The following is a 23,302-nucleotide window of genomic DNA, read 5'->3' as shown; positions in this document are numbered from 1 at the left end:
ATTCATAGGTAATAATTACTTTTCAGCAAGCGGAGTGGGGAAGTTAGTATACAGCTTTTTAGTGGTGGCGCTGTAGTGGATACGTGTGGAGGTGCAGTGGGTAGTAGGTTTGTAGTAGAGGGTAGAGGGTAGGGCAGAGGTGGAGGATGTAAACGATGATTAGTGGCCATGTAGTGGATATCTACTGATTATCTAGGTTTGCGCTATCAGTATACGCTGGTGGGGCACTAGTGAGGGACGATAGGAGAGGATGATACCAGGTTAGTTAGCTCATCATGATGAATTCATCACGAATAAAACATGATGGTTACCAGGGTAGGAGCGTGGAGGTCGACCTGACGGCCACTAGTGTAGCGAGTGTGGTGTGGTGGTGTGTGGTGGTAGTGATGGCGGTAGGCGTACGTACCGGACATGCCGGCGGCGAAGTTCCTGCCGGTGAGGCCGAGCACGAGCGCGACGCCGGCCGTCATGTACTCGCAGCCGTGGTCGCCCGCGCCCTCCGCCACCGCCACGCAGCCTGAGTTACGCACGCAGAAACGCTCCGATGCTATGCCGCTGCACAGTACAACAATAAGCACGGTTAAATAGGTTTTTTTTAATGGGTGAAGATGGAGTGGTAACCCCGCCTGCGCTATCGGTATACACTGGCGGGGTACCAGTGAAGGGTGACAAGTGAGAATGAAGGCAGGTCAGTTGGCCCATAGTAACCAATTGAACAAGAATTAACCACTAGTTTCCAGGGAGAACCGCGTGGAGGTCGACCTGATAGGGTATATTGCTAACAATGGGGCTGTTAAATCTCATTACTAACAATCCCTTTCCCACCCGGTTAAATAGGTTTGAAAGAAAAACAAGCACTTACAATGTAATCCTGTCATGTCGTGAATGCCGCCATTTTAAATAATATGAGTATTTTATCGTTACCTACTCTACAAGTCCTTTCATTTGCACCCATATTAACAGGATTGACAAAACCATCCGCCATCTTGTGGCAATAGCCATTTTGTAAATATAATATTGAATACTGCAAAATATATTGTCTCCATAAATGTGCATGTAAAATTTCAGCGAGCAAGAGAAACTGGTTACAATTGAGCTTGTAAAATTTGACCTGACTTACACAAACTAACAGACACATTGCTAGTAAAAAAAAGCTTGCAATAAATAAATAATTACAGTTATAATTCTTAAAGGGGTAATCAGGGGTATTTGTCGGCTGTCGCCACTGTGGATACTATAACATTAGACATTTCATCAAGCATATTAATATATAACATGGTAAGGGGTAAAAGCCTACCGCTGTTACTCGGATTCACTTCATTTATTATAGGTATTTTTCGTCACCATAGAGTGAATAAGAAAACAACATACGAGGTCTGTCCGGAAAGTTCGTATAAAAGTGTTTTGGAATGCGAGAAAGAGGAGTGGGGGCCAGGTAAGCGCAGGACCCCTTCCTTATGTCCCTAACAATGCTTCAGTTCTGGTCTGACCGCCGTGCGGTGCGAACTGGCTTGTCACGCCATCTGTGAAGTTACTATAACGAAACCCCGTCGGCATGGAGCCCGCTTCCGTTGAAGAGCAGCGCGTCGTAATCAAAACTCGGCAAGAATAATATATAACAAGTGGCTAAAAAGATTCAGAGAGGGCCGAGAAAGCGTTCAAGATGACCCACGTTCAGGACGTCCTTCCACTTCACATTCCGACGAAAACGTGGAAAGAATTCGAACTTGTGTTAATGGGGACCGTCGTTTAACGGTCAGACAGGTGGCTGAAGAGCTTAATTTGGGCAAAACCGTGGTCCACGAAATTCTAAGAAACGAACTTCAAATGAAAAAAATTTGCGCCAAGATCGTTCCGTGAGTTTTTGAGTAAAAATTCCATTACGGTGACCGAACACCCCCCCTATTCGCCGGATTTGGCCCCGTGTGACTTCTTCTTGTTCCCAAAAACCAAATTGGTACTTCGGGGGCGGCATATTACACGACGGGGCAGCTGAGAAACCTTTTCAAGGAGCCTTCTCACAGTGGAAACGGCGTTGGCACAAGTGCATTATGTCACAGGGGGAGTACTTTGAAGGGGATAAAATTGATTTACCTGAATAATTGTAAAATAAAATTTTTAAAAAACTTTTATACGTACTTTCCGGACAAACCTCGTACTCAATGTGCCAATAAATCCACACGCTTTCATTTAAAAAATAGTTTACTGTTAACAGAGTCGTCCTGGTGAATTATAGTACAGGTTTAACACCTAATACAATACTTAATGTTATAGGTAGTAAATTTTTTAATTCTTTGTAGTGAGAAATAAATTAAAAAAAAAAAAGGGTTGCATAGTATACAAACCGGAAATAAGCTCGTCCAGACGTCGCTCCGTAAAGACACACATTTCCAACGATGACGTTCAAATGCGATTCGAACGGCGAGTTCTTTGGCGGGTAGATGATTATTGTACCGCCGGACAAGCCTTTGCCTAAAGAATGGAATAATATTAAAATTTAAAATTGGAACAACAAGAAGTTTCATAGAGTCCCTAACAGATCTGTTTGTACACTAGTACCTCTAATTGCATGTTATGATTTGAAGTATGAGATATAGCATTGAAATTTCAGAGTACAAAGACATAACGAACGTAAAGCCTCTACAGTCTGTAATTTCAGTGATACAGCATATGGTATAACTATCTGTAGGTATTACCACCTTAATGTTTAAGAATAGCATCGCGTGAGATGTACCGTTGAATGAATGAATGAATGAATTTTATTGCAAAAGATGTGGTACAATAAGGTCATATGGTAGTTTTATAATAGTTTCACACATTTTGTGTTGTCACATAGTTTATTTCGTGTCACACACGTTGAATCCGGTGTTGTCTATGGTTACCACTTCCCATCAGGTGGGCTGTCAACTTATTTTCCAAGTTGGATAAACTTAGGTCTACCTTCAGCAGGAGACACTAGTGGCTGAACTCATGACAATGATGAAAGTAGAACGGTGATCACAAATGCGTATACATACCAACGTAGTCGTTAGCATCTCCTTCTAGGGTCAGCGTGAGTCCGCGCGCGAGGAAGGCCCCGAAGCTTTGTCCGGCCGAGCCAGTCAACTGGATACGTACTTGAGTATCTTCTGGCAAACCCGCTTCGCCGTACTTCCTGACGGTACACAATAAACACAACAGTTAATAATACGCTACAATGTGTATTTCCATAGACAATTTAGGACAAAGTAGGAGTCACTTAAAAAAGTATAGAATATTCAGGGTACATTAGTATATATAATCGTTTCCCAACCGGGGGGTCGCGTTCTTTACTATAGGGGGTCGCAGACAGTTGAAAAATAATAAGACCTTGAAAGATTCGTTTGAAGTACGACGCGCGACTTTACTAATCCGATTATTAAAGATTATTCGATTGAGCAATTCATTCGGATTGTTCGAATGATTTTCAAATCATTCGACTACTAATTTTATTCATTCACTAGAAATAAACTGAAACTGAAGAAACCTCTTTACCCCCCTTTTGAAGAACCCCATGCTGTAGTCTCTTTGGAAAACTTCGGCAGGGAGCTCATTCCATAATATTGCTATATATTAGTTACCCGTAATCAAAAGTATACATATAATGTGTGTAAATAACAGTCTTGAATTGGCAAGTAACTGACTTGGAAAAAATAGTAAAGAAAAACTTACATAGCAATATGGTAGGAGAGGGTAGTAGTGAAGGCTCGGTCCTCGTTGGTGATGCGCATACTAATGTCCACTTCTTTCTGCGTGCCGTCCAGGATACTGGAGCACTGCTCGATCAGTTGGTTGTCGAGTCGCTTCTCCAGCTGGAAGTCCTGGGGACCACGCAAGAAACATTCTATTAATGCGCCTCTATCGTCGACAATCAGCCATGTGTGTCCTGGCATAGAATAGGCCACCCCTTCCTTTCCCGTGGGTGTCGTAAGAGGTGACTAAAGAGGGCGAGGGATGGGCAGCAGCATCCCTCTTAAAACATCTCTAAAAGCATAACTTCGGCTGCCAACCCGCCTGCCAAACGTGGCAACTACTGGCAAAACTCCCCATATAGAGGTTTATGTCCAACAGTGGACAGTCAACGGCTGAAATGATAATAAAAAAATATCGTCGACAAACAATTTTTATATTTAATCCTCGAAGTAATCTCCTATTATTATATACTAGCTTTTTTCTACGCAGATTTCAAAATTCAACGAAATAAACCACTTGTAGATGCTGTATCGAAATAAACTATTTACGAGATTCTAAGTTAGAGCTTCAGGAATACAATTGTGATAAATAGACAGAGAAAGTTTAAAAAAAAAATAGTGTTTTAGTTTCTATTGATCCTATTAAAACATTTTCCATCAATTATATATTATACATATATATTTTTTGAGGAGTTATGAGTTTTCGAAACCGTCGTGTATGTATGAATAAATCTTCTACTTATTTCCCTATTTGGGGTCAGCCCTCCTGATACTTTTACGCTATTCTTGGCGGTTTTGTGTCATCTCAGGTATTGAGTCAATCATCAGTAACTATTGTTGCATAACCTGAACCCAAGTAGTTGGTGGATGTTCACATCGTATGTATGAGATAGAAAAATGTAAGACGCAAAAGATGTTAATAAGAATAGAAGCCTGTGGTACTCGGTTTTCTATATTATTCGATATAAGTCCCTTATAGGAGTTTTTTTTATACGACTTAGAATGGCAAACAAGCTGCCGGCCCACCTGATGGAAAGTGGTAACTGTCGCCTATAGACATTAGCAGTACCATGGACATAACAGAGTATACTGTTTCGCTCATGATACCCCTATGTGTTGCCATTCCTGAGGACTAAGGTGTTATTCCTCTGTACCTTGTAAATTCACGCCATATCCTACCGTTCAAACCGAAACACAGCCATACAAACACAACTGCTTCACGGTAGAAACACGAATGGGACAGAGGTACTCAAGCAATCAACTTTTGTACAAAGTTTCCCTCTGGTTGACGGAGACTTTGTCAGGGTAGTTAGGGTAAGAAGAGAGAACGTACAGACAGGCACTTACTTGCGATTTCGACCCTCCGACAATATTAACACCAGGCCGCATGTGCAATGCGTTCTTTAATATCAGACTGAGGTTCAACATCCTCGCCTTGGGATTGTCGTTGTTCTCCCGCACTTTGAGAAGGTCAGTCCGACCGATGAGATCTTGGAAGCGGCGGACGCCCACTTCGGCCATGTGTTGTCGGATCTGGAATGTTTAAACGTCATTAATACATAACATAGAGACACTTTTATATTTAAATAAATAGATTTATTATGTTTATTATATATTTATTTAACATATATTATTATAAATATTTAGGTATTAGTTAAGTATGGTATTTATTTGTAAATATTTTTTTAACACTAGCGCTTTTTTAATAGCTTATTACGTCAAATAGCTATCGCCTTTTTCTTTTTTCCTTTACCCAAAGGTTATATGGAAGAGATTAATTTTGCAATAATACCGCCTTTTGTACATCATAAGCGTAATATATAGTTTTGTATTAATCTTTAAGTGATATAATAAAAAATAAATTAATTAAAAAAAAAATCTCTTTCTAAAATTATATCGATCTTTCTTATTCGGAATTTACATTTACGTTACACGAAAAGAACGAAGAAAGAACTAATCCAGTTAATTTATGTATGTCTTCTTTTTACTGAAAGTTGTTACTGCAGTACATACTTTCTCATAAATCTTTTGAAAAACAAACTTCCCTCATTAGAATTCCAGTGAAGTATAGAAAAAAAAAATTGTCTTAAATTGTGACAAAATATATATGGAATTTTATTTACCCATTTTAAAGAAGGAATATCAAATCCAAACAAAAAAGTTGGCAAAGATATGGACGGCATGCAAAAAAAAAACAATCGACACAAGAATCTTTTTAAATGCGTTTTGGAAAAGCATAATCATTACCTCCTCAGCGAGCATGAAGAAGTAATTGACGACATGCTCCGGCTTGCCGGCGAATTTCTTGCGCAGCACTGGATCCTGTGTGGCGATGCCCACCGGACACGTGTTCAGGTGGCATTTGCGCATCATGGTGCAACCTGCAGTAATAAAATACTATATTGGTTAAGTAGAATGAGCCAGCCCTTCCTTAGCCGTGAGTGTCATAAGAAGCGGCTAAGGGAACTTAATAGTTGAGGGATAGGCAGTAGCTTTTCTTTTAAAATATTACCAAAGACTAAATGCGGTCGCCAATCTGCCTGCCAAGCGTGGCAACTACTGGCTAAACTCCCCTTATGGGGAAGGCCTATATTCAGTAGTGGTCAAATAACGGCTGATATGATGATGACAGTGATGATTACACTAATACATGTTTATACATATAGAAGCATTGGGATCCTTAGTGTCGACATCTCTAGTGATATACAATTCCGTGGCCACCTCGAAGATAAGGCGAAGGTGGCATCCAAAAACTCGGTGTGCTCAATAGAGTGAAGCATTACTTCACGCCGGATCAGCGATTAATTCTGTACAAATCGCAAATCCAGTCCCACATGGAGTATTACTGTCACTTATGGGTGGGAGCACCTAAATACCAGCTTGAACTCTTCGACTCAGTGCAACGACGAGCTATGAGTATTGTCGGTGATCCCAGACGTTTTGAAGAACTCATCCCAAGGTGATGAGTTCTTCAAAATGTGGGTAAAGAGGTTTCTTCACGGTCGGCAACGCGTGCGTAATACTTCTGGTATTGCAGGTGTTCATAGGCTACGGTAACCACTTACCATCAGGATGTTTTGATGCCAAATCAGTCAAGTAAAACTATCTCATAATAGTAAAAAAAGATCAAAATTCATAAAACAAATATTACCGAGTGCAATAAGTGGCGCTGTACTGAAGCCGAACTCGTCAGCGCCAAGCAACGCGGCCACCATCACGTCGAAACCGGTCCTTATCTGGCCGTCCGCTTGGACCACCACTCTAAAAAATAAAGAGATAAAAAAAATTGTCAAAAACATTCTTAATATGTATTTTAGTTTTAATTTTCGGTTTTAATACTGGTCTTTAAAATTTTATTCAAAAAAAGAATAACATAATCAGGAAATCTTTCTTATTTCAATAGATTAGTTTTTTTTTTTATTGTTTCATAAAATAATGCAAAATGTGTTAAATTCTGATATATTTTGAATTCTTTATTTCTATATAAAGTTTAGCTGAACGAAGTATGTCATATGGCAACTGTGAGATTAATATATGTACTGACCTGGATCGAAGATCGTTTAGCACAAGGACCTGGTGGGTCTCAGCGATGCCCAGCTCCCACGGGAGGCCGGCGCACTTGATTCCTGTCCACGAGCTGGCACCAGTACCCCCATCGTGTCCCGAGATCACGATATGTTCCGCTTTGCCCTGCAACCACGATCACATAACGTATAGAAGGTACGGGGAAAAAGGGAGTTAACATAGTGACCATTGAATGTATAATATGGTGATCGAAAAAGGCGGGAAACGTTCAATTTGGCAATATTCTGAGGAATGAAACTAAAATTAAAACACTTTACACTGGCAGGAATGGTCGTAAAAAGACCGATTGCCATTAAAGAAAAAAAAAACACCGTGGCGGTGAGCGGGCGGCGACCTTACTTACCTTGGCGACGCCGGAGGCGACGACGCCGACGCCGACCTCGGAGACGAGCTTGACGGAGACGCGCGCGCGCGGATTGGCGCACTTGAGATCATAAATCAGCTCGGCGAGATCCTCGATCGAGTAAATGTCGTGATGCGGCGGCGGCGAGATCAGACCCACTCCAGCCACCGAGCACCGCGTGCGCGCGATGTCCTCCGTCACCTTGTACCCTGCGCACGGGACGACACGGCACGTCACGTCACGTCACGTCACGTCACGACCATAATAGATAGGGCGGACATTGCTTTTTTATTTTCCATCAGGTAAACAGTAAGTTTATTTGCCATTGTTAACCAATTTCAAAGAAAGGACATTCTTATTTTAATTATTTTTCTCTTTACCTCAGAACTCCGACAGTTGTAAACCGATTTGAAAGATTTTTTTCTTATCTAAAAGGATATACTTTCAGATTGATTTTTTTTCAAATTTCGTTTCAGTAGTTTAGTTTGTAAATAAAAAAAAAAAACTCATTTTGCCATGACCGAAGTCAGGTTTTTTATGAAACACAATCTTAATTTTAAATTGTACAAAAATATATAAAATACACCAATGTTAATCATTATACATTTTATGATGCTATAGTAAACTTATAATTTCATACTTTATATCCAAGAAAGACAAAAATTAAAAAACGCACAATATTCCCAAAACTCAACAGAATTTACAGTGGAATAACACTTAAGTCCTCAGGAATAGCAACGCATGGGGAGTAACATGGGCGAAATAGTATATACTGTTATATCCATGGTACTGTCCATGTCTATAGGCGACTGTTACCACTTTCCATCAGGTGGACCGGTAAGAAAGAAAGTGACAAAACAGTGTAATAATTAAAGTATAGTAGAAGGTTTTAGTTTTTACGAATAAGGATATAAATATATAAATAACTTACCCGGCAACTCACCGCCCTCTCCGGGCTTGGCCCCCTGCGCCATCTTGATCTGCAGGTCATCAGCGTGCGCCAGGTACGAGGCTGTCACGCCAAACCGGCCCGACGCCACCTGCTTGATGGCTGAACGTTTGTTGTAGTCGGGGTCCTGCGACAGAAGCAAATATTAACGTCTTGATGTTTAAAACGTCACGCACACTGTCAGTGTTTAATACTATTTATAAATGACGGAGCTATGAGGTAATTAATAATAATAAAAAAATCAATAAAAAACCAAATTTTTCGAAGTCGGTTAAAAATCGGTAAATACCGGTATGTTATTTTGATAAGTGAAGTATCGGTATTATAAATTGTATAAGTATTTTACAGTAAAAGAACCGATAAGCAAAAACATTTTCTCGAAGTTAAGGAGAGGAGATAGCAAACTAACGCCCGGCAGAAGCACAGTCGGCCGGAGTTCAGGGCCTTAGGGAGAGAAACTGGCATACAATGCGGGCAGTATCTAACAGTACCTGCATTCTAGCAAAATAAATTCATTTCATTTCATTTCTGCATCTTTCACGGGAGAGAGTTGCCTTTGAATTCCAACCATCTGAGATGTTGTTTCAGACTGATAGGGGTAAGACCGTTCACTGACAAAATGATTGGAATGATTTCGGTCACCTCGTGAGCCAAGTCGAGATATTTTCTTTTTCTCGGTTTCGACTTTTACGAGGTTCTCGTCATGCGGTATGATGATATCCACCAAAACATCCTCGACAGTGCCCGATCCATCATCACGATATCAGATTTGTTCGCAAGAACTGTCCTGTCAGTGACGATGGATCGGTTTATTATTACTATACTCACGTACTATTTGAGTAAATAAAACGTATCTCAACCCACCTGATTGAGGTAGCGGTCCGCGTTTTCGCCTCCTTCGCCGGTATTTGACTTGCCGCCGATGCGGTTCATGGCGATCGCTAGCGACGTGTGAGCCTCCAACGATATCGACCCGAACGACATAGCCCCTGTCGTCCATAAATGTTTAAATTAAATTTAAATGAAATCACCCAGTAGCCTATCATGATCGGATAGAGATCACTTAAATACTGCGTATGTGTGTGTGTATGTAGCAAGATTTTGTGTAAAGATAAAAGCCTTTAACACTCGGGTCATTTAAGAGCAGAAAGATCCTCTTAAATGGATCTGACATAAAGATGGGTACAAACTACAAACACACATAAATTTTATTGCTTTTGTGTGGAATCAACTAAAAAGAGGAGGCAGGAAAGGCTTAGACAACCTCACAAATTTATTGGTCCTTTGAGCCAGGATATATCCTACAAACATAACTCGGGACGAGAAAATAGCTTAGCTTCGTGAATAGAAAGAAAGAAAGAAAGAAATAATTTAATCGAAGAAACATGCGGCCCACACAGTAGCGCACAAAACAAGAACAAAAGAAATCAAAACAAAACAAACAAAAGAAAATAATACGTATATATACAAATAGAAAGCAATTTAATAAAAAAAAATTATAATAATAATCAATAAACAAACAAACAAACAGTAGGATAACTCTTGAATCCAACATCGATCTCAATCCAAATCTATTGCTAATGACAATTTAATACTGCACTCATGTAACAACAGTTAGGAATTAGCTACAATTAGGATCAGTCTATAATAGATTGCATTGGCATGTTTGGGTAGGTAGGTAATAGGTATGTTTCCCAAATAATACCACAATTCCTTTTCTTGGTTGAATTGAAAAGTTTGCGCTATATCATGGCCATCAAAGAAAAGAAAACATATATTAATAAATCGTTTTAACTACTTGACATACCTGTGGCGAATCGTTTGACGATTTCTGATGCAGGCTCCACTTCGCTGATAGGTATCGGCTCGTCCAATTTAACCAATTCCAGTTGACCACGCAGTGTACACGCCCGAATGGATTCTAGAGCACTTTCCCTATAAAATATATCAAATATTAGTAATAAGTAAAATAAAGATCGGAAACTTCTTATCAAAGATATATATAGATATCCAATAACGTAAAAAAGTAAAGTGATGCTTAGCGAATAGACCGACCTTTTCACATTCGTGCAAATTTTATTACCAGAAGTTCTCCCATTTTAGCCATTAGTCTCCGGCCGCCATTTCGTCCACGCATATTTTGCATTAGGCCATCAATCTCCGGCCGCCATTCAATATGTCAATTTGCCTGAGGATGCCTCGTTTAGAGGTGAAACAAGTATCAAGGAAGGTTGTAGAACTTCTGGTAATAATAATAGTAATCAATCTTCGAGTATTGGTATTCGCACGCATACTAAAGTTAGAGGAATTAAACAAAACTATTCTAATCAACTAATCAGTGATATATACTTACGTAAAATAATACTCAATTTATAAAAGACAAAATTCCAAAAACGTTACAATAAAAATGATGATAGCTAAATAAAATTCGAAAAAAAAAAAGAATTTACAAATCATAATTATTTCAAAAATCAATGCAAATCACCTGAACTTATCGTAGGCATAGTTGGAGTTGCCGACGGCGGCCTCCTGTAGGTTGGCGATGGACAGCGGGTCGTTGATGTGCTTCTCGCCGCCGGCGCGCCAGTGGTAATGTCCCGGGTTTCTGTTAGTACAATCATTTACAATTTTAGATAACATTCAAGAGAACAATATAAAAAAAATACATAATCCTACAGAATAAATATTTTAAACTGTATTATTTTAATTATATACTGTATTATTTATATTATATTTTAATATTTATAATTGTTTCAAATTACCTCAAGACAAGAGTGTCGTTATTGTTTCCGTACGTCAGAGATTGTCTGTCGAATATTTCCTTCGACAAGATTTCAAAGTTAACGCCACCTGGTTACACAAAACAAATTATTTAAAAAAAGTACAATACACATTTCTTTTTTTTTTCAAGACCATCAAAAAATATTACACAACGCCATCTAGTTCCAAATTAAGCAGAGCTTGTACTATGTTATTTGCATGTGACATTCTTTAAATTTATAAAATTATATAAAATAGGGTAATGCAATACCTTCTAAATTAAAAAAAAAAATCATCAGTTGTTTAAAATTCATAAAAGTATCGCGTAACAAACAAAATAAAAAAAAAAACAGTTCTACATGAGTAATTAACATCCATAACAGTCAAATAAAAAAAAAAAAAACAAAATCTCACCGATTCTCGATTGGGTGCCTTTAAAGCACTTATCAATGACATCCTCATTCAGGCCAACCGCCTCGAAGATTTGCGCGCTCTTGTACGACTGCAGAGTGCTGATGCCCATCTTGGCCATGACCTTGGCCAGGCCCGTCTCTATCGCCTTCTGGTATGCCCGGTAGATGTCCTCGTTGGTGAGCGACGGGTCGATCAGGTTGTCGTTGCGGAGTGCGAACGCGAGCTCGAACGCTAGATACGGACAGATCGCGTCCGCGCCGTACCCTGCACAGTGGAAGGAGGACGTAATAGGTACAATCATTATACATTCCTGTCTATTAGTAATCTTCCGGTATGAAAAGGAAATTGTACGCTGACCTAATGGTTTCACATTATAAGGTCCCATTTGTTACAAATGCAAGAATACTGTGTTATTCTCTTAGTCATCTTATAGGATATTCTGGGGATGACACGTGAAAAATGCCGTTTGATCATCATCGTTAAATCAGTTATTATCTGTCCACTGCTGAAAGCCTATGGGCTGCTATAATAAACGGTTCTGAGCCATGCAGAAAGTCTGTGGAATTTCTGCAATGAATTTGAGGTCGTCATTTCATCTAGTGCGTCCTACACTGCATTTGTCCGCAAGGCATCGCCACTCAAGAATAATTCTTCCCTCATTTTGCGTTTGATAGCATTAATATTTTATTCTGTCTACACTTATGAGTCTTGCAGTACTCTACGGTACTGGTCCTTCAATCGATTATAGAACTAAAAATTGTACAACCTGATGACTTACCAAGCAAGACACACATGTGATGAACTTCCCGTGCTTCAGCAGTCTCCACAATGATGCCCACCTTCATGCGCTGTCGCGTTTCGATCAGGTGATGATGTACAGCACCTGTGTACAGAAAATTTGTATATTATAATTTGACATTGTTATACAACAGTCATGATAGAGAAACATCAACAATTTTATAGATAATAAAAAAAATTATATTATAAATTAAAAACAAATCTTATTTGGTGATAATGACAATGATAAAAGGGTTATCTTGAGCTCCTAGTAGGGTAGGTACTTGTTACAGTAATTAGTGACCATAGGGCAGTGAAATGTAGAGACGGTCGGAGCCTCGCTACAGTGTACAGTGTACAGTGTACAGTGTAGTGTAGTGTACAGTACCTAGCGCGAGCAGCGAGCTGACGGGCACGCGGCGCGGGCCGGCGGCGCGGTCGGACAGCACGAGCAGCTGGCAGCCGGCCGCCGCCGCGCTGTACGCCTCGCCCGCGATCCGCGTCAGTGCCGGCTCCAGCCCTCCCGGCCCGTCCGTGTAGTCGAACGTGCAGTCCAATACTTTGGTCTGGGGACGACGTGGCGATTTAAAAAATATATACAAAAATTATTCACAATTTTTTCTTCAAAAGCAATCGGCCATTATTTTAACGTCTATAATAATACATTTTATTTGCTTTAAATAGGTGATAAGGAGAGGAAGAGGGAGACTAAGGCATAGTTACATCAGGCGGATCAAAGAAAAAGTTGGTGTCGTGTCGTATCAAGAGATGAAGAGACTCGCTGAAAATCGTAGTGAGTGGCAAGAGCTCCACTGACAAGAGCGCAGCTCTTAAATTGGATAGACAGCACGCAGCAGAGCTGACGGGCACGCGGCGCGGGGGCCGCGGCGCGGCCGGACAGCACGAGCAGCCTAGATAGTGATAACAAAATTCTTATTGGATAAGTAAACAGATCCATATTCAACTTGTAGAAAGTATGCAAATTATAATATATCTATATTTTTTTAATACAAATACCAACTTGCCAGCGTCATGTATGAGGGGCTCATACTAGAATCGTTTTTCAGTCAACATATTCAGTTATTCATTAGTAAAGTATGTACAATAGGGATAGGTAATATATCGCAATACCTATATATTTTAGTTACAATATCTATATACTGGCACTACAATGAATATATCTGTTATTCAATATTTAACGTCGGAATGAAGAAGCCGATCGAAATTAATATAGATATTAGACCGGTACAGGCGATATCGGAGTGGATAATGACCTTTTTCCGCCATCAATATCCAAAAGAACGTAATATATAGATATCGGAGCGGTAGCAATAGTTGTCACGTTTGACAAGCGAGTTGGCAATCGCAGTTAGACTTTTAGTGATGTTTTAAGAGAGACGCTGTCATCCATCTTCGACCATTAAATTTCCTTAGTCGCCTCTTACAACATCCACGGGAAAGGAAGGGGTGACCCATTCTATGTGATTATACGACAAATAGGAAAAAAATAATGGTTTATTATTTTGATAAAGCAGTAGTTACCGTCCAGCCGCGGTGGCGGGTGCGTATGAGCGCGGCGAGGTCCGGCAGCGTGAGGACCGGCTGCTGCAGGAACAGACGGTGCACGAAGGCGGCGCTGGGCTCCAAGATATTGGCGGTGGGGCCGATCGGGCACAGCAGCGACATCACTATCTTCTCCCTGCGTCCACCGTCATAAATCAAGTAATACATTCTATTCAAGTAGTTGTACGTCATAATTTTTTTTGTAAAATACATTTTCCATTTCTAATTTACCTTCCAAAATTGATAAATGTATAAGATTTTCCGATTAGATGAGAAATTTACTTGATAGGTTTTATAGCTTGCAGTTATAAGAATATATATAATATTTTTTTTATAACAAAAGTTTATTCTTTTTTAGTTTAGAAAAGTAACAGCTGAATTTCTTGGTTTTTCGTTGCTGAAATTGTATTCCGAATAAGGAAAAAAAAAAAAGAAAAAGAATTATAAAAAATGACTTTTCACAAATGCTAAAATTTAAGTTTCCTGAAATTAATATTTCTTTCTTTTATGGATAAACTCATAATGGTTGAAAAATTCAAACAGTAACTAATTTATTTTTCCAATAAAAAAGTTGAAATACCTGAATGGATCGATCGGAGGATTGGTAACTTGAGCGAACAACTGCTTGAAATATTCATATGGCAGTGGTTGGAACTGCGAGAGGCACGCGAGCGGGGCATCGTTACCCATGCTGCCTAATGCTTCTTTTCTGTAAAGAACATAATTGAAAAATGAACATTTCAGTCTTGGAAATAACACGTATTTTACTTGTTACGATTAACAGCGTTCATAACTTTGGTTTACTGAAGTGTGACAACGTCGCAATGATTTGTAAATTTTCAAAAAACAATTTTTACTATTTCTGGCTAATTATTAAAAAAAAAGTTCCCTTCAGTGAACTAAAACGCTAATCGATCTGAAACATTGTAAAAAGTTCAACTGTTTTTGAAAATTGACAGATAATTGCGACGTTGCCATACTTAAGCTAAAGTAGTATATATGAAAATATCTATATATATTTTAGATACAATATCTATATACTGGTCCAATAACGAATATGTTAAAAGTCAGTTATGAAAAAAATAATATTGGACAAGAGATTTTTAACACATTCGAAAATAGATATCTGACCGATATAGACGATACTCAAATGGGTTAGGACATTTTCTCCTCACCAATATCCAGAAGAACTCAATTGATATCGGATCGGTATTTGTATTATCCATGCCTAAGCTTAAATATAAACGCTCTTAACAGGATCACGTTTTTTTTATGGGTGAAGATTTTTTTTTATTATTATTCTAAGGGCTTTTATCTTCTTCAGGTATATCAGCCTTATCGTACCCTGAACTGATTTCTCAAACAAAACTTTATCTACTTTCCCTAGACGCGGAGAGAGAAGAATTAATGGGCATCAATAATTTACAGAGATGTTAAAAAATTTCTGGTTTAAGTTCAGCTAACACAGATTGCATAAGACCAACATAAAATTTATTTAAGTTAAACTGGCGCATGAATTCTTCTCTTTCCTGAAATGGTAACCCTGCCTGCGCTATCGGTACACGCTGGAGGGGCATCAGTGAAGGATGATAGGTGAGGATGAAGGCAAGTCAGTTGGCCCATGGTGATCAATTGGACAAGAATTAACCACTATGGTTTTCAGGGGGAACTGCGTGGAGGTCGACCTGATAGGGTATATTAACAGGATCACGTTAGGTGTATCATTTGAAAAAGAACTAACAATAAGGAATACTAACTTGTCCTGTATCATCGGCAGCAATAGCATGTTGATGGACTCGATTGTGTATCCGAAGAGAGCGAGCCGTTTGTCGGACAGCCCCGAGATGGCGCTTTGTGCGCTGCTATTCTCCACCGCCGCGCTGTTTGACTCCGATACCGATTTATGAATATCTTCCATAGTTATCTGCGCAATAGTGTTGATATTTTAATGCCTTAGATATGTGGCAAATGAATCCATCGATAGATACGTTTTCGTTACTACACAAGACAGAACAAGACTTCGAACGTTGCTGTGTCGTTTTATCTTACGCAGGCGTAAACTATGACGTATATATATGGGCTGACTATCCATTTAAGCTAACCTGTTTAAGAACTAGCAAGACACAAGATGTTGCCGTCTCGTTCCATCTCTTGTATAAGCTAGCATAAACGTATTTACAAATAGATGCGTATGACACTTTGTCTAAAGGAATTAGACAAAGTGCACGATGTTACAGATAAATATTCTATAGTCTTTTTCTTTTTCACAGAGCATGGGTACCGTAGAAAAAAGAGGTACACAAGTAGCGACTCCATAAGAGAAGTAGTGCAGAGTAGAAAGATCATAGACAATCAGTGACTATCTAGTGATTGATTGTGAAACAAGGATCTCAAATGTTTTGTCTATGGGAGATGATTAGCAGTGCGTAATAAATGATTGAAATAAAGATGTGCTTTCATATTCATGTCTCCCTAAAGAAAATAGACAAATAATTTGTTAGCTCTGCATTTAATAAATTGCTTTTAGTGATTAAAAAGAAGAGAGTAAATTTAAGAGTAATTTCCAAAGAGTAAAGAGTATAATATCTATATATTGCAATATCGATATATTACAATATCTATATATTACAATACCAATATATATTTGTCCAATAACGGATATAATATCGCTGATCCATTATATATAGTATCGAAATGTAGAACCCAATCGAAATACAGTACAGATATCCAACTGGTACACGCGATATTAAAATTGATAATACTCTATAATACCTCATGCTATGTGAAATAGATCTTTTTTATGCTACTTAGAATGGCAAACAAGCTGACGGCCCACCTGATGGAAAGTGGTAACCGTCGCCTATAAACATGAGCAGCACCATGGACATAACAGAGTATACTATTTCGCCGATGATACCCCCCATGCGTTGCCATTCCTGAGGACTCAGGTGTTATTCTTCTGTACCCTGTAAATTCACGCCATATCCCACCCTTCAAACCGAAACACAGCCATGCAAACACAACTGCTTTACGGTAGAAACACGAATGTGTCAGAGGTGCCTTAGCAAACGACTTTTGTACAAAGTCTCCCTCTGGTAAAATAATTAAATAAATGTAGTATAATAATAATAATAATAAAAAAAAAACTTTAAGTCAATATCTCATATAGAAAATACTTTAAAAACTTACGAAGGCTTACAACTAGTCATTATTACTATGATAAATATAAAAGTGAGTTTGTTTGTTACCTTATAGCGCCTTAACAGCTCTTAACAAATTACTATGAAATTTAGTAAACATACACCTATTTATATGGGACAGAGGATTAGCTACTTGTTATCCCGATCACGCGAACCAAGTCACGGGTAAAAGCACGTATTCTATGATTTATTTCACAGAAAATATATACTAGTTACGGTTTTCTTTTTTAGTTTTTTAAAGCCCACTTAAAATTTTGTCTCTGGTTACACGTGAAACATAAAACCAATATAAATCAAATTAAACGGATATTTTTAAAGTTCATTCGAGTTATTACACAAAATAACAATAGCCTCTTAGTAAAAAAAAAAAAAACAAATAAGCATTACTTTTCTATACTAAACATAGTGCACTACTATACTGAGTAGGGATGGGTAATATATAGCAATATCTATATATTTTCGTTACTATACCTATGTACTGCTCCAATAATGAATATGTCAAATGTATGCTATCAAAAAAAAAATTGGATAACAGACGTTTAACATATTCAAAAATAGATATCCGACCGATATTGGCGATTGTGATAACCTTTTTCCGCCATCTGTATCTAGAACCCAATATATAGATATCGGATCAGTATCTATATTACCCATGCCTACTAAACAGTGTGTTTCTCTAATTTGAGCAAAAATCCGTCAATACAACGTCAAATCTCTCTTCATAATAACTTTGACAGAAATTGCCGAGTACTCAAATGCGAGTGAACTGTACAAGCGGTAAAAGCTGCTACGAATTCAGTCAACTAATAAATATATCTATTAATAAAAGCCAAATTATATAGAAATATAAAAGCAAAATTTTGTCGAACATTCCAGCAATTTTGTAGTCACTCACATGCCCCTAACGTTTGCACTCACCATCTGACAAAATGTTTTATGTTATCCCAACAGCAGACCACATGAAGCATAGAAAGAGAGAGTGAATGTTAGATCATTTCACTACAAATCAATTTATCTTCAAAATTCCAAATTATACTCTAAGAGGTTTGAAATAAAAGCTCATTTAAATCGTCACTTTTATCATGACTCTACTGAATAATATTTCGATCGATCGATCCCATACATGGAAGATATTTAAAAAAAAAAATACGGGTCCAAATATATAATATTTATAACCAAAATAATATTTTTTCGAAATTTCGTCTGCCTGTCTGTATGTATGATTGTTGTGGCTTCACGCAAAAACTACTGCGCCAAATTGATTGTTCTTTTGACAGTTGTGTCTCTGAAAACTAACTCTAACTTAATATGTATTAGGTTACTCTTGAGATAAATTCCAATAAATCGATAATGAAATTGGGACGTTTCGTACTCTCGAATTGCAACACTAGCGACATAATTATTCCATATTGTTCTTATAGATGCATATTAGTATAACTTGCCAATGTAAACTATTGTAAACCGATCCCAATTATAACCTTATTCTTATTTGCTTCATGGGTGCAGTATAAAATTGTCATTGACATTAAATTGGATTGATATTAGATTCAAAAGTAAACCTACTGGTGTAATACATCTTGAAATGCCATCTAAAAGTGGTCATTAGTTTTCCTACTTCTGAAATCCATACGTACGAAGCAGCGGACAAAAGCTAGTGAAATTATATAACTTCGGACAGTTAAAGTCTAAGAAAATCATCAAATTCTTAATTAATTACAATAAAAAATATTAATTTGAACATGCACAAAATATTATTAATGAAACTTTTTTTTAATACATGTAATAGGGCATCGTATTATTTTCATTTGATTGATTTAATGCATACTTCAATAAGATACTTTACATATTAGATTTAGTACTAGCATCAATCAATTATTACTAGATATTACTTTATTATAAGCATATAGTCGATTTGTTATTACCAGTCTAGTATTTATTGCAATGATGCAACTTTCAACATTAATAAAATCAGGAATAACAATTTTTTTTTTAATTATTGAATGTATTATTAGGTATCTTTGCCAATATACAATCAGTGACAGGAATTAAGCACAGTGCTTTATTCTGACGTATTATAATTATATCAATATTCTAATACATGTAAGTACAATGAAATTAATGCCAAATTACCTGAAATTGATATAGTGTACGATAATTCGAATTCCTACAGGAATAAATTGCTGAAGCACTCTGTACAACAATCTTATGAAAATTAACTCTAATTGTCATAATAAATATTTTTTTAAATATTTTTTTTTTAATTTAATTCACTCATAATCTTATTTTCTGATATTGCTCACAACTTAGATTACGTGTTTATTTTTGTTATTTACTTAATTTTCTTACACTGTATAATTATGTTAAAGTGAATGCTGTGAATACTTATAATAGGCATGTGCATTAATATTGTATTATATTTAATGTTTGTTATACCTATATGTTATAATACAATATGCTGTTGGTGTTCCCTAAATAAATAAATAAAAAAAAGTGTCACATGCAATTATAATAATATATTATGTTCCCTTCAAAAATACTATTTCTAATGTAAATTATGAGCAATTTTGTTTTAACTAAATTCTTTCAGAAAGTGATAATTTATTATTTCTAAATATGACATATCTCTAGTAGTAGTAAGTTATTAAAAATCTGTTACTATAAATATTTTTTTAGAATATTCACATCTCCCCTGTTAAGGAGAGGAGATAGCAAACTAACCCCCGGCAGAAGCACAGTCGACCGGGGTTCAGGGCCCCAGAGATAGAAACCGGCGTACAATACGGGCAGAATCTAAGAGCTCCGCTTTCTGCATCTTTCCCGGGAGTGAGCCGCCTCGGAATCCCAATCGTCTGAGATGTTGTTCCAGACTGATTGGGATAAGACCGTTCACCGACATAACGATTGGAATGATTTCGGTGGATGTCACCCCCCAATTTTCGATCACCTCGTGAGCCAGGTCGAGATATTTTCTCTTTTTATTATTATTATTTTATTTAATTTTTTATTTTCATTGTATATTTGTTGTTAAAATTAAACTATTTTTTAAATTCATGTAAGTTAACAATCTCCTCCTTTTAAGAAGTCGGTTAAAATAATAAATTCTCTTAATCATATAATAAACGCGAAAGTTTGTAACAATGGATGGATAGTTAGATATTGTTACTCTATCACGGAAAAAGTATTGAATAAATTGGAATGAAATTTGGTACACAGGTAGGTTATATACTAATTTAGCATATAGGATATTTTAGGTACTGATTCACGCGGGCGGAGCCACGGGATACAGCTAGTATAATATATAAGTATTCACCTGTTCCTTGAGCCACTCCGAGTGCGGGCGGCTGCGTGCAATATGCAATTTCAGCTCCACATCTTGTATGATCCTCTTATCTTCTGTGTCTACCAGCAACATGCGGCCAGGCTTCAGGCGGCTCTGATGACATTAGACAATAAAATTGACACATATTGATATTAATTTCTATTATTTAAAAACAAAATTTGAATAAATCTTGTACTACGAGGTTTGTCCGGAAAGTACGTATAAAAGTTTTTTAAAAATTTTATTTTACAATTATTCAGGTAAATCAATTTTATCCCCTTCAAAGTACTCCCCCTGTGACATAATGCACTTGTGCCAACGCCGTTTCCACTGTGAGAAGGCTCCTTGAAAGTCCTCTGGTTGTAGGTTTCTCAGCTGCCCCGTCGTAGCTTTTTTTATCTCATTTATGTCCCCCAAATGCCGCCCCCGAAGTACCAATTTGGTTTTTGGGAACAAGAAGAAGTCACACGGGGCCAAATCCGGCGAATAGGGGGGGTGTTCGGTCACCGTAATGGAATTTTTACTCAAAAACTCACGGACAACAAGAGAGGTGTGGGCAGGGGCATTGTCGTGGTGAAAAATCCAACGCCCCTCTCGCGCCAATTCTGGACGAACTCGTGCCACACGAGCTTTGAGGCGTCTGAGCACATCGACGTAGAATTTTCCATCAACTGTCTGGCCTGGAGGGACGAATTTTTGATGGACAATCCCCCGAACATCGAACTCTTTCTCGGCCCTCTCTGAATCTTTTTAGCCACTTGTGGACGGTTGGTTCCTTCACAGCATCATCCCCATAAACTGTTCTGAGATCGGCAAAAATTTCACGGCCATTCTTGCCGAGTTTCGAGAGAAACTTGATTACGACGCGCTGCTCTTCAACGGAAGCGGGCTCCATGCCGACGGGGTTTCGTTAAGAGGTAACTTCACAGATGGCGTGACAAGCCAGTTCAGACCAGAACTGAAGCATTGTTAGGGACATAAGGAAGGGGTCCTGCGCTTACCTGGCCTCCCCACTCCTCTTTCTCGCATTCCAGAACACTTTTATACGAACTTTCCGGACAGACCTCGTACCACACAAAAAGGTATTATAATAAATTTATCTATATGAAAAGTTTGTTAAAAGATTTATCTATATACCTGACCGAATTAGTACGTTTAGAACATTTTCAAGGGTTTATTTTACGCTAGTTTTTTCTCGTACAAACAATTCAAGAACAATCATGACTACCAACATACTTAAGATTAATACATTTTCGAAAGATCGAAATTTAGGCAATATCGTTCTTGTTTTTTTTTAATGAGTGATAATGGAATGGTAACCCCGCGTGCGGTATCAGTATACGATAGGAATGGCCTGATAGCCCCATTGCTAGCAATATACCTTATCAGGTCGACATCCACTTAGTTCCCCCTGGAACCCATAGTGGTTAATTTTTGTGAAAGTCTTCACAATGGACTAACTGACCTGCTTTCATCTTCACCCATCATTTATCACTGGTGCCTCGTCAGTGTATACTGATAAGGCCAGGCAGGTTACCATTCCATTATCATCCATAAAAATATTCCGTATTGGCGAAAATGTAACTGATGCAAGGGTCTTATGTAAAGGAAAGTGGTGCGTTCAATGACCTCCGCTTGTCCCACTGAGAAAAATGCTTTACATCACTAGTTAACTGACCTTCAGTATAACCTTCTCCGGATTGACATCATACACGCCGACTTCTGACGCCATCACCAGAATATTCTCGCTTGTCACGTAGAAGCGTGATGGCCGCAAACCGTTTCTGTCCAAGATGGCACCTGAAATTATGAATAAAATGTTTAGTATTCACATTTTTCTTTTAACAACATAGGGGACAAACGAGCATGCGGCTCACCTGATGGTAAGTGACTACCGCCGCCCATGATCACCCACAACACCAGCGGCATTGCAGGTGTGCTGTCGGCCTTTTAAAAAGGAATATACTCTTTTCTTGAAGGTTATGTTGTCGTATCGGTTCGGAAATACTGCTGCTGGAAGTTGATTCCAAAGAATGGTTGAAGAAAGTGCCTCATCACATAATAATAAGATTATATAAAATTATAAATAAAAAAATCCCGTGTGGTCCCGGCATAGAATACGCTAGCCCTTCTACCTACCATATTATTTATAGAAGTTAAAAGTAACTTACCAATGTACCGTCCATCGGTAAAGGAAACCAAAGCAGGCCCATCCCAGGGCTCCATAGCGGAGGAGGCCCACTGGTAGTAGTCGCGCTTCTCTTTCGGCATGGTCGCGTCGTTCTGCCAAGCTTCTGGCACCATCGTCATCACAGCTTCTGGCAGCGATCGTTGGCCGCAGTGCAGCAGGAACTCGAGCACGCAGTCGGCCGACCCGGAGTCGGATAGATTAGGCTCCACAACCGGGTACAGTTTTTTGAGATCTATAAATGAATTAATAGATATGTAAAAGATGGTAAGAGACTTGAATAAACGTGGTCACCATAGACCAGGTTACATCTTCCTCCAGTTATGGCAAAACTCTCTGTCAAATCGACGTCCACATGGTACCTCCTGGAAACCACCATGGTCAATTCTTGGTGTATACGTCACGATGGGTATTTAACCCATTGTCACTTGCTTTCATCCTCACCTCATCATTCACCGGTATGTACCAGCAAATTTTGGTAGAGCAGGTAGGGT

At 38.3% G+C, this 23,302-nt stretch overlaps 1 protein-coding gene across 2 annotated transcripts in view; it reads right to left on the bottom strand.

Moving 5' to 3' along the window:
- LOC113511910 (uncharacterized) overlaps window positions 1–23,302 on the bottom strand; it is an 85,427-nt gene that overhangs the window by 18,740 nt on the left and 43,385 nt on the right. For both annotated transcript variants that reach the window (XM_052894495.1, XM_052894494.1), the window contains exons 9-31: window positions 22,792–23,043; window positions 22,299–22,420; window positions 20,612–20,734; window positions 15,859–16,025; window positions 14,682–14,810; window positions 14,081–14,237; window positions 12,927–13,104; window positions 12,540–12,644; window positions 11,762–12,025; window positions 11,350–11,437; window positions 11,073–11,192; window positions 10,395–10,522; window positions 9,452–9,576; window positions 8,570–8,714; window positions 7,639–7,847; window positions 7,255–7,400; window positions 6,862–6,971; window positions 5,958–6,091; window positions 5,058–5,243; window positions 3,691–3,839; window positions 3,018–3,154; window positions 2,346–2,472; window positions 407–555 (exon numbers count right to left, since the gene is read on the bottom strand). In XM_052894495.1, coding sequence (XP_052750455.1) covers window positions 407–555; window positions 2,346–2,472; window positions 3,018–3,154; window positions 3,691–3,839; window positions 5,058–5,243; window positions 5,958–6,091; window positions 6,862–6,971; window positions 7,255–7,400; window positions 7,639–7,847; window positions 8,570–8,714; window positions 9,452–9,576; window positions 10,395–10,522; window positions 11,073–11,192; window positions 11,350–11,437; window positions 11,762–12,025; window positions 12,540–12,644; window positions 12,927–13,104; window positions 14,081–14,237; window positions 14,682–14,810; window positions 15,859–16,025; window positions 20,612–20,734; window positions 22,299–22,420; window positions 22,792–23,043 — 3,450 coding nt within the window. The remainder of the gene's footprint in view (window positions 1–406; window positions 556–2,345; window positions 2,473–3,017; window positions 3,155–3,690; window positions 3,840–5,057; window positions 5,244–5,957; window positions 6,092–6,861; window positions 6,972–7,254; window positions 7,401–7,638; window positions 7,848–8,569; window positions 8,715–9,451; window positions 9,577–10,394; window positions 10,523–11,072; window positions 11,193–11,349; window positions 11,438–11,761; window positions 12,026–12,539; window positions 12,645–12,926; window positions 13,105–14,080; window positions 14,238–14,681; window positions 14,811–15,858; window positions 16,026–20,611; window positions 20,735–22,298; window positions 22,421–22,791; window positions 23,044–23,302) is intronic.

Source organism: Galleria mellonella, unplaced genomic scaffold (assembly GCF_026898425.1).
Source record: "Galleria mellonella isolate WM207_F2 unplaced genomic scaffold, CSIRO_AGI_GalMel_v1 utg213, whole genome shotgun sequence".
Lineage (NCBI taxonomy): Eukaryota > Metazoa > Arthropoda > Insecta > Lepidoptera > Pyralidae > Galleria > Galleria mellonella.
This window is presented reverse-complemented; position numbering and strand designations above follow the sequence as displayed.